The sequence below is a fragment of the Pungitius pungitius genome, chromosome 14 (genome assembly GCF_949316345.1).
Source record: "Pungitius pungitius chromosome 14, fPunPun2.1, whole genome shotgun sequence".
Lineage (NCBI taxonomy): Eukaryota > Metazoa > Chordata > Actinopteri > Perciformes > Gasterosteidae > Pungitius > Pungitius pungitius.
The window spans coordinates 8278633-8290945 of record NC_084913.1 but is presented as its reverse complement, the minus strand read 5'-3'; the positions used below and the strand labels follow the sequence as shown (position 1 = coordinate 8290945).

Here is a 12313-nt window from a genome sequence, read left to right as displayed (position 1 = left end):
ATATTGCATTTTCTGAATACTGCTTCTGAAGACAACAAGTAAATTACATTAAACTTCATTCTGGTACACGTACAGTTCTCTGTAGCGCCCTCTATAGGGGAGGAGTCTGAACACGTTGTGTCCAAGGTGTGAAGGTCCCACAGACATCTTTCCGGCCCTTTTCCTTAGACTCTGGAGCTGAACAAGTACAGGGTGGACGGCAGGCTGGAGCCAACGCTTCTCCCTGCAGATCGGATCCGTTGTAGCCTATTTAGTGACCGATCCAAACCACATAACGATGGAAGAACAGGACAACTGACCAGATGATGCCGGAGGAGAACAGGACCAGTAGCAACTGAGAGGGGATCTGCTGTCTTTGAAGGAGGCGACTCACATCCCCTTCTCCAATCCTCAGAGCTGGTGGGGGGTCGGTTTGGGAGAGGTGTGAACGAGACAGGGGGTGATAGTGGTTGTTTGATGATAACAGGGCAGTTGGTGGGGTGTTAAAGTGGGTCGATCATACCTGCAGAAGTAGACACTCAGGGTGTGAGCCATGTGGTGATTCTCCTCAGTGGGGGGGCAGGGGGTCTCATGCAGGTCTCAACATTTTAACTTTGTGCAACCTCATCCTTAAAAAAAAAAAATTGAACAAAGGCATCCTTGCAGATGACAGACATGAAAGGGATGAAGCATCAAAAGAATGCCCAGAACCTGATGTGCCACCACAAGGGCCCTTTGTTGTCACACAGCGGGTAGGGGACTTTGACTATGAGGTGGTACGATCTAACAGGGGCGGAGCTACACAGATCTACCACCTCCACCTCCTCAAACGATGGAGGGAGGCGGAGTCTGTTTCCCTGGTGTCTGCAGTAGCTGAGAGAGAGGAGCTGGGGCCCGAAGTCCCAAAGTCCACCAATCCGACCCGGCTCCATTTCTGTGGCCATCTCTCTGCGACCCAAAAAACAGACTTAGCCCAGTTGCAAGAGCAGTTTAATGATGTGTTCTCCCCCCTGCCAGGTCGCACGGATCTCATAGTGCATCACATCGAGACGTCACCGGGCGTGACAGTGCTATCGCGACCCTACCGGTTACCTGAACACAAGAGGAAAAGAAAAGAGAGAATTGCCGGCGATGCTGGAGACAGGGGGTAATATAGGAGTCCAACAGTATCTGGAGCAGCCCCATCATTCTGGTGGCTAAGAAAGATGGGTCTGTACGGTTCTGTGTGGACTATCGCAGGGTGAATGATGTGTCACATTTTGATGCATACCCGATGCCCCGGGTCGACGAGCTGCTGGACCAATTGGGCACCGCACGTTTTTTCACGACACTGGATTTAACCATGAGCTACTGGCAGATTCCCTTGTCGCCAGAGTCCAAGGAAAAGAGGCCGGGTTCACCGCCAAACCGGGGAAGTGTGCAGTTGGGCGGGGGGAGGTACGGTATCTGGGGTACCACTTAGGCGGCGGGTGCGGCCTCAGGTGGACAAGACCGCAAAATGCAGTGAAAAATATGAGGATGGGGAAAAAGTTTTTTTGAACTGCCATCACCCCACACCTAGGCACGTTGTTGTTTATGTCAGTGTGCAACCTCCTAAAAATGTCTGATTTTTGGAGGAAGAAAATCATTTTTTCCATTCCCTTTCTGACTTCTGTCATGTCAAGAGACAATCAACTCCAATTTGCCCATGAGTGATCCAGAGGAGGACGTGGTCAATGACCAGAAAAAGGGGACAGAGGACTATGACTGCCTGCAGAAAGTCCGACCTCTCCTGGATATCATCAGAAACCGCTGCAAAGGCATCTACCATCCGAAGTAGCACATCTCGGTCCACAAGAGGATGATCAAAATAAAACAGGACACGAAAACCAAGCCGACAAAGTGGGGGATAAAATGTTTTGTGTTGGCTGATGTGAATGGGTACACAGTTGACCTCTTATTATACACAGGGGAAAAGCACGGCACTTCGGGGAAGGGACTTGCATTTGGCATGGTGGAGCAGCTGGTGAACAAGGACTATCTGGGCAGCGGCTACATTGTCTACTGCAACAATTTTTACACTAGCCCCCCTGTGTTCCGTCATCTGAGCCAGCAGGGGTTCGGGGCTTGTGGAACTTACAGGCAGCGCATGGCTGGCGCAGGAGAATGCCATGGATGCAAAATCAAAGAGAGGCTCCATCAGGTGGATCAGGGACAGATTCCTGCTCTTTGTAACACAAGGGAGGTCTCCATGTGCACAACTGTCCATCCTGTGTACACGGAGGAGACTGTCCTCCGGTGGCAGAAGGCCGATAATGGGTCCTGTGAGAGGTTGTCTGTCCCCAGACCCACAGCTGTGAGTATTACCAGCTAGGCCCCCCCAACTTCAGGCCACTTTCCTGTCCCCACCAACAAAAGAGAAGAGACTGAGAAAAGACAAAAGGCAAGTCAGGGGAGGAAACCATGCACTGTCTTCCATAAAAGCACACCCTGGATGTGTGAGGAGTGCACGGTTGGGCTCTGTCTTCAGCTGGATAGGAACTGCTTCAGGGACTACCACAGCAAAAATAAAAAAACCACAGAGTCATGGATAAATAGAACAACCTGTAACATGGACCCTGAAAGTTCTAGGCAAGCACAACTGTTGGAGAATATATCCTATAAATTGAGTTTTATTAATGTAATCTCAAAGGTTTTCTACATAAACATTTACAATTATTTATAAAGAGTAAACATTAAATAAATCACAGCCCTGCACTTCACTTGCCCTTTGCAGCTGGATGCTGGACACATGTGGGAAGCTCGATAGTTAAAGTTACTGCCGGGCTCTTCCTCACTCTCCTGGGGTCAACATCTGGAATTGGGTGTGTGTTTACCCTCCTTGAGTAAAACTGTCTTGTGATGGCGCTAGAGGAAAAGCCAGGTTACCGATTGTACACAATTTCATCTGAGTACATCCAGCTGTTATTTATTTCACCGTCAATTATTTCACTCAAAAAAAATCAAAACAATTATTCCTAGGAGCTAATTTGCTTATTACACTTATTAGTTTCACAAGAGCCACAATTGTAGCTTCTAGTTTAAATGTCAGCATGAATCATTTACTTATCATTTAAATTGGCAAACATTTTTCCAGTTCCTAGCTCCACACAACCTTTATAACAGGTGCCCATGTTGAGAGTGAACCTCTGAAACCTGATGAGGGTGGCGTTTGAAATACTCAAGAGATTATACGCCACACTGAGTTGTTGTTATACAACTTTAACCGTCCAACCATACAAACTATTCAAATGTGCTCTTGAGTCGAAGTTGAATCGTCAGCTATACATTTTTTGTCTTTATGGAGCTGTCAAAGCCGTATCGCCGTCTTTTAGTGGTTTCTCCTGTTTCAGTTTGGCCAGGCGGAAGTCCTCCCTCACTTGCCTCAGCAGATCAGGGCAGCACACGACATCCACAGCTGTCATTGCCAACGCTGTGGCTGTCCTCAGGGTGAACAACTGGGCCTTTTCAGCTCCTGGCACAGAGGGAAAAAAAAGAGCAGGAGGACGGAATTTAAAGCAGTTTGCTAAATAGGAACTTAACAGACAACCCGAGTGACCCGAAACGTATAAGACACTGTGCTGGCGTACCGGCTGCTTCGGCGTATTCCTCGGTGTGGTTAAACGCTTCCGTGCTGATGTAGAAGAAAGGGTGGATACCGGGGACGATGAAGGACACGTTGCCAAAGTCTGTAGAACCTGCCAAATGAATACAAGGGGATGACAACTCTTTGTTGATTAAAGTGAACAACAAAATAGACAACCGGCAGGGGGAGGCAAGGTCGCTCTTCTGCTCTCACGCTTTGCATTTCTTCTGCACAAAAGAGTTACATGAGGACATTTTCAAGTGTAAATAGTTGAATGAGTGAAATATTATTGTTTAGTTTTTCCATACCGGAGAAGTTGGCTGACTGCTCTTGAAACTGAATCCCCAAAGCTTTCCCATTATTTTCATACAGCTTGGCCAGTGTGGCATTAGGCAGAATGTTATAATAGCAATGCCCAGGATAGATGATCTCCACCTGAAGGAAACACACGTATGCAGTCATTGGTCAAACGAAGGGTGCAACGGCAAATGCATCACTGTAATATGTCGGCAGTAAGCGGAGCCCCGTGCATGCTCTGTAATGAGAGTTTAACCTGCCTGAAGCAAGGGCGGTTTGTAGGGGAAAAGCAGCCTGAAGAGATGACGAATTACGCTTCAGTAGAACGACACGGAGCATAACTACAGGGCTATGGTGAAAAAAATATATATAATCTTATATAATGGAAGTCAACTCAACTTTTTTTTTTCATTACTCAACTCTATCAAAATTCACAGCTTGTTCCGACAGCGCTGCTTAAAAAAAGGGAAAGTTCGCATTTTGGGGTAATCTTACCCGGCATCCGGTGGCAACAGCAGCGGCCCTGAAGCAAGCCTCCGCTTTGGCCTTCAGGACACAAAGATCCTTGACCTGCGGTGTGCGCAGATAGAACTCCAACTGGGTGTAGGCCGGGATGATGTTGGGCTGCTCCCCCCCATGTTTGATGATGCCTGTAATGAGGAAAACGGAAAGTAGGACAAGCTGGAGCCATGAACCTGAACTATCGCACACTTCATCTAGCTTGGACAGTGTCATTTCTAATTGAATTTTCCCCTTGAATCTAAGGGAAAATGGCCTGACACAGACATCCTATGGTTGATATCTGTGTTAAATTACACCCCGCGAGTACACTAAAGGACTTCTCGTCCATGTCGGTTCAACAAATAAATGCGCCTCGAGGCGAGATTGTTTGGAAGAAACTTTGAAGCCCAGCTGATCAAAGTGTGGCTGTCCATCACCATGAAGCCTCCACTCGGGCCTGAGCTGCTGTCTGAGTGCAGAGAGATTGTTGTAGGCCAGCACAGCAGCATCCAGGGCATTCACCCCCTCCCAAGGGTATGCAGAGGCATGAGCTGCCTTCCCGTGGTACTTCACCAGCACCCTGCGCGACACCAACACAGATCCGAAATAGGCGGAGGTTACAAAAAATGACACGGAAGAAGTCGTGAATCCATAAATGCTTGAAACGGGGAACTGACTCGTCGACTGTGATGCAGGGCAGGAAGGATGCGTCATGCTGAGCCGGGTGAGCCATGAAGACGAGGTCAAAGTCAGCAAAGGCTCCGGCCAAGATCAGGTCGATTTTTCCGCCAATAACTTCCTCTGCAGGAGTTCCCAGAACTGTTATCTGGTATAAAAAGTGTTTAATTCAGTCGTTTGATATGTCAGCTCATGTGTAAAAGTCAGCCTCACTGGAGAGATAAGTCACAAATAAGGTAGAAGTTTACTTTTGACATGGAAACAGTGTTTTCTTTTGGAGAACCCTAAGTTTATACCGTCTCTCTTGGTGGATGATGTTTGCTTCATCTGTAATCAAAGTATTCATAGTATTTAATGTTTAAACAAAGACGGAGATTTAATTTATCTTGCTTTCAAACGGGACCACATGTCTCTCCATACCTCAGGCGTCTCCAGTACAACTAACTCCGCAAAAATCTGACAACTGAAAAAAACTGCAGGATGCAGTAGAAAGCTCAAAAAACTAAAAAAAATAAACTTGACCCCTTGACGAGGTATGGTGAAGCCATGGAGAGGAAAGAGGTTTTAATAGATTTTCCAAAGTGTCGATGAATATCCATTTATGTGTAATATAATGTGTTTAATATGTTTTGGAGATATGACACATGCTACAAATATGCGTTTAAATGTCAGAACAATATACAGACTTTTGTACAAATTTAATGTAATACACTTGTGAATTGATTGAATCACGACTGTTCAATTTTCAGTATAATTACTGGAAGTGCAAATGTTCATAGTTCAGACTCACAAAATATAGGAATGAATTTGGGACAATATTAAATATTATATAATACATTTTAAGGAATAAAAAATGTATTCGCCAAGGAAATTGTCCTGTAGGTGTCATTATTAAAACCAGGACATTCTGATAGGGGTTTTTGAATAATTAAAGCCCTTCAAAATCTCATTCATGAACTTAAAATCATTCTCACGGGAAAAGATATCTCTTTTTTTACATTAGATTTAAAAGGAAATTATCTGGAGTTACAAACTAATGCTTATGATTACTAGAGGCCAAGGAATACTTTTACGTAGAATATAAATTCTGCTATCTGGCGGCATGAGGGCGATGCCGTTTCATTTGCTCGGGGCTCCTGACTCTTTCATTGGCTGAAGGTACAAAGGTCACATCTTTGGAGGGCTGTGGACTGAACAAAAGCGCTGATCTGCCCCCCCCCCGGGTACCTTCACTGGGAAGCGGGGCTCAGTCCGCATCTCTAATGCAGCTTTCAGCCCCAGCGCGGCGGCCGCTCCCACCTCGGCGATCAGGTTGTGACCGCACGCGTGCCCGATACCCGGAAGCGCGTCGTACTCGCACAGGAACCCCACGTTGAGCGCCGGCCCTCCGTCTCCGCCCCCCTCCGGGCCCCAGCTGGCCCGGAACGCGGTCGGCAGTACGTAGTGAGCTTGGACCGTCCACGCCTCGTCCCGGGAGAAGAAGCCGACCAGCGTGTCGTGTGCGCGCGTCTCGCTGCCGCCGAGTTCGGGACGGCTCCAAATGTCCCGACTCAAAGCGTGCAGCTCGTCTTTGTGCGCGGCGATGCACCGCTGCACGGCAGCTTTCATCTGCTGCGGTGTCTCCATGTGGCCCACTGGGTTTATTTGAACTAAAGCGACCCCGGTTCACTGGCGACTTTTATCCGGATGCGCCTGTCTTCGAACGGCAGGTGTTTGAAGTAACTGTCCTCGCGTACTGGTCAAAAGGTCAAGCCAGCGTCTGCTTAGAAAAGCGCGGTCCGGTCCAGTCCGGCCCTCCCGTCGTTTCACAGTGCGCGTATGCATTAGGCATTACGGTAAATGTAGGGTTTAGGAACTGATTTCAAAATAAGAGCCCAGCGCCACTAGACGTGATAATAACAGTTACATTAAATTAATAAATCAGTCAATAATTAAGTATATCAGAGATACATTATCAATAGATGTAATTTCAATGGAAAAACGAATTATACACTTTAAGAAAAACTAAATAATGATTATTGCATGCGCATCTTTTATGGAAAAATGTAATTTCATTTGTGTGAATATTTGGAGGCAGCAGGCCAATAGAGGGCCATGGGGTATGCCCCCCCTCCCCCATTGGGCTCCCCTTGTTTAGCCACAAAAAAAATATACTGAATGATGTTATTGAACTATGGAATGCAACTGGTAATATCTTTTTTAAATTATTTCTATGTGAAACATATGCTTCTTTCCTGCAAGTCCTTCCATTAGAGTTTAGCCAGGTTTATCCTGGATTCATTTTTAAGATTAATTTTCCATTGGACGTAACAGCCCTAAGGCTGTGAAATATGCCACTCAAACCATGTAAATATAACACATCATAGTGAGCCTCATTTTCATTGGAGTAAATGTTGTAGAGTCAGACATAACCGTAGTCAAACCAATGCACATTATTTCCAATGTCAGTCAAATCTAATTTATTCTTCTCCACGTGCCTTCTATTAGGCCCATGTGTTGTGCTGTATCCAAGGACAGTAAATGTGGGCAGGGACTAAAATCCTTCTCCCATCTGTCTATTACCACACTAGAGGGACCCAGAGTGACATTTTTTGTTAGAAGGCTCCTTGAGCACATGCTTCTGTATTTAATTAGCAGTGAAATCTGTATTCATTTGTGTTCCACATTTTAACCTTGAACATTAGGTGAATAGAAAAAAACATGAGAATATTCAATTCATATTCCATCTCTCCAAAAAAAAAGAAAATTGCCTGCAGCCTCTCAGAAATCAAACAAAGCTCCCTTGCTGAAGAGGGACTCACCGCGAGCCGTGTAAGAAAATAAGGTCAATTAGCACTGAATGAATAAAGACGAAGCTCCACAGCTGTCACACACCCAGCGAGTGTGTGTCTGTGTGTGTGTGTGTGAGTGAGAGAGGGAGCAGGTGTACGTGTGTGTGTGTTTTCTGTCTGTATTTGAGTTCGAGGTTAATTGGGGGCCAGTTGTCAGTCACAGGAGGAGACATGTTGAACAGCACTGAGCAAGCTGACATCTGACATGACCTGTCTGTCAGCTTACTCTACGCCCCACCGGTGATGCCGCCACTCTCCATTGTGTACCAATTAAGTGACATCGAAAGGAGGCATCCATGTGTCACCCCATTGTCTTATTCAGGGATTTGCCCTGTGAACATGTGTTTGATTTCACATGATCACACATGTTTTTGAGCAGCGCCTGCCACAAAACCTTAGATTAGATTTATTAGATAAAATTGTTGCGGTAAGAAAGGCAAATGATACTAAAGTAAAAGTGATGCAATCGGTGACACTCTCGGCTCATTATACAAACACTCAAACACACTTGTTCAACCATTATAGAAATTTTAGGTTGAGCATCACACCCAGAGTTGTGATATATGCGTCACAACAGCAGGAATGCTGGTTTGACAACCACAATGGATGACAGTACTCAGCCTCTGAAACGGGAGATGAAAAAGACAACACTTGCCTCGGTGTGTTTGTGTGTCTGTGGGCACAGAGTGCAGTCCACACATCCGGGTGTTTTAGCCTGTGCCCTAGCCTTAATGTATAGAAGCCCAAGCCAGCTAAAACATTGGTTATGATTAAAATATTAATACATTTTCAGAATTTTTAATTATTGTTTTGACAAAGAGGCAAGAGGTGACAATTTGTGCAGGAACAGTTTCAACATAATGACACTTATCAGCCCACAGTTCAATACTGCTGCAACGAGCCAATATTTCAGTTGTCACGCTGATACAGAAGGCTTCTTTCTACTTCTTTCCCAGGAATGCTATGGATTTGAATAAACTCAGTCCCTTCTGCCGGGAAATGCATGCAGCAGTTGCACAGCGTTGTTGTCAGGTGTGAAAGCAGATAAAGATTCAACAGAACCTGTGAGCTCTAACCAGGTGGCACATTTTAAAACAGAGCATTTCTTTTTAAACAGAGCATTAATTCCATGTAAGTCATCACAGGTAACTTTTTGTTTCTCTTTGTTCTTTACAGGCCAGCAATTTACTTTAGAAAACCACAACAAGAAACAGGAAAGCCTGAAAAAAAGAATCATTTTGAAACCAGGATGGGGACCATCGTTGCAGCCATTAACTACGAGTCATGTATTGCATGTTTTGTACTCTACATGAACACAAACTATTCTGCAGACCAGGTTCTGCTTCGTATTCAAAAATTCAAAATTACAATCCAGACAATTTGATACAGCATCCGCATTTACATTTTTCGAATGAAACCATCTCCGTTCTTTCCTGCATAAATCGCCTCCCAAATCAGCCTCGACTGGATCAGTTCATTTCCTTTCCAACAGACAAAGATGAACCCTGACAAGTCAGTGATGAGGCTGATTTTAAACATGAGGTTCCAGCTGACTGAAGGAAACTGACAACACGTCAGTCGTGCTCGCCCTGTCCTGTCAGCATCACTACAAAATGCCCCCCCCCCCGAGAGGAGTGCCCCGGAAACACAGCCTGCAACGTTCGATATGTCGCACAGCGAGCTGCTTGGTAGTTTGGAAAAATATCACCCGAGGGCCTCAGAAGTGTGTGTGTGTGTGTGTGTGTGTGTGTGTGTGGGTTGATGTGCTACTTGACAGTCCCGTTTCTGTCGTTAATGTCACATCAGTGCACACTGTGTGCCTCTGCGTTCTCCGAGCTGGAATGCATTAACACCTCGGTTTTCATCAAGTCGTCCTGGGTCTTCAAGCGGTGGAGTGGGGGTGTAGAGGGGGTGGAGTGGGGGTGGAGTAGGGGTGTAGTGGGGGTGGGATGGCGCTGCGCAACATTTCTTCTTATTTTTGTGATGGTTTCATTATTGGTTGAAACTTGTCTAGGAATAAAGTGAACGTGCATAAAATTGTTATTTTTTATGTTAATGAATTCAATTAGAGTGGCTTACAGAGGTCTGTAATCCACGTTGTCCTTATATATTATTGTCTGTGTAGATTTCAAATTAAACAGTTTATCACCGCTTCGAGTTATTTCCAGTAACTGAAAGCTTTTACATTTATGTTCATAACACCCGGGGTAAAAAAAAATCCTCCGGCACAGTGGTAGTGACACATCTTCTCATCTCGGGTTGCAACCGTCAGGAAGTGATTTGCTTGTAATTGATGGAGGATGAACTTGATAGCCTGCACAGGCAGGAGAAGCCATGATTGTGGTCTGCACACAAAAAGAGAGTAGCTCAAAACACAGTGGAAGATTTTGATAAAGAGCAGTCACAGAGAAATCCACACGGACCCAAAACATCCCAGTGTCTAGATAGATTGCTGTTTGAACACATTTACAATCTAAATCATATGTTCTCTTGTCTGTCTGCACAGCCAGCGGGCGACAACCCTGGAAAAGGCCGCTCTCTGCCCCCACAGCGCCAACCTTTGTGGGCGGGGTGTGAAGAACAGTTGGAGTCCGTGTGGTCCCTCCACGGACAGGAGGGTGTGTGCAAGGTGAAGTACTTGAAGTCACTACATTTTTGTGCTGGATTGTTGCAATATATAAATCTGTGTATAGGTTTTCTTAGGCGATACTTCTTCTTACACCAGTATCTGGAAGCTTTTGTTGAAAAGGAAGAGACCTGTTGAGATATTGATTTGGCAGAACAGACCACAGCTTTTCATACGACCCAATGCGCATTACAAAAGCTGAATGTCTTCAAAATTCACTCTGCGAGTTCCTGAGAAGTCATTTCAGCAGGGAGAGACACCACCTTCTCTTCAGAGTATAACTCCATCTCCAATAATCGCCGTGAGCACTTTCCCGACAAATGAGACACTTACTAGTTAGACGCCAGACAACTTGGGGGGGGGGGGGGGGGGCGGCAGAGGACTGGGGGATCAATTAGGAGAAGCTGCTGTTTTCATTGAGAGGAACCCGCACATAAGCATTCATATCACCTAGATCAAAAAGTATTTTATTATTCTATGAGTCAATTCAGAGTAATGACCGAGATCCCTCACAAAATAATGTAATATTGGTCTAATCACAGTGACTGTGTTTTTTAATTCCTAACCGGGTAACGGTAGCTTAGAATTAAGCTTGTGGCTTCAAAAAGGGTCGTAAAAATCACATAATCCTAATGGATATTCTGAATTGAGTGGAATGGAGTGTGGGATTGGCTGATATTATTCAGGTGTTAACAGCATTCTTTGGACATGCATAGAGCACATTTGTCCGCCATTTTACCTTTTCATATCTTGGAAAGAAAAGTGACATGTTAGGATGACCTCAACGAGGTCTCAGACTTGAGTGATAATAGTTGAGATGAACCAGTGTTGAAGTAGTGGTGTGCCAGACTGACTGGTATTCCCATCCCCGGAACCAGGCTGGAAGCAAGACTAGAGAACGATAGATATGAGTTGAATTAAACCATATAAACAGAGTACATATCTTCCACCTTCACAAATGAATGTTCTCCCTCCCGCGTCCCCACCTCTCTCTCCCTGCATGTCCTTGCATCTCTTCACATTCTTGAGCCAGCCTTCATGTCGGAGAGAGAGGGAGCGCTTGAGTGTTAATTGGATGCTCTCCCACGGGAACTTGTAGGCGTCTCCCTTGTGCTCTTGGTGTTTATCGGCTAATGTGATTGCCACGGCTCTCTCGGATTCGTAGCTACTCCTGAATAACGAACGCGCTCGGTATTCCTTTCTCAGACCTGTTGTGACCTGTTGTGCGCGAATGACACTTTAACACTGAAACAAAAAATGGAACCCGGACACAACTGGATCTGTTGTTTAACAACAGGACCCAGTGGAATGTCGCTCTTCTGACGGTTGCTGTGTTGGAGGCTTGAGAGAAGCGCTGGAGGACGTCCTTGTGTGTGTGTGTGTGTGTGTGTGTGAATGTGTTGAAAAAAATCCTTTGGGATTGTAAAGAGGTGGATGAAAGATTGATACAGCTCTCATGTCGGCACACTGACAACACAGTAACATCTAACCTTATATTTTTCCTAAATGAGCTCATTCGGTTGGGGCGTACTGGCTGGCACAAGATTAATATTTGAGACATAACCAACTCTAAGACGACATTACATAAACTGTAGTTGGTGCTTTAACCTCAATCTCATCTATCAAGCTCCTTTGATTGGCTCTGTCGTGATTTGCATTTGAGGATAACGGTTACAACATTGCATTAATTCCCCATACAATGATTCTATTTCATTTATAATATCACTCTTTCTGTCTGTGGGTCCAGAGGTCTTGTTTCTAAAGCTGAAAAGTGAAATATGTGCCTGAATTACACCA

The 12313-nt window shown here is 45.3% G+C and overlaps 1 protein-coding gene across 2 annotated transcripts; it reads right to left on the bottom strand.

Moving 5' to 3' along the window:
• Positions 1–29: 29 nt before the first annotated feature.
• On the bottom strand, positions 30–6876 carry LOC119227777 (peptidase M20 domain-containing protein 2-like). 2 transcript variants are annotated; one of them, XR_005121391.2, is made up of 8 exons: positions 6287–6876; positions 5059–5207; positions 4819–4961; positions 4376–4530; positions 3892–4018; positions 3588–3695; positions 2448–3472; positions 30–2357 (listed from the first exon to the last, which is right to left on the bottom strand). XR_005121391.2 is itself a non-coding variant. In XM_037486858.2 (7 exons), the coding sequence occupies exons 1-7, from the start codon at positions 6683–6685 to the stop codon at positions 3297–3299; spliced, it is 1257 nt and encodes a 418-aa protein (XP_037342755.1). In that variant the 5' UTR covers positions 6686–6876; the 3' UTR covers positions 30–3296. The 2 variants fall into 2 exon arrangements, 1 of the variants encoding a protein (XP_037342755.1); XM_037486858.2 differs by having other exon boundaries at positions 30–3472.
• Between the last annotated feature and the right edge of the window lie 5437 nt (positions 6877–12313).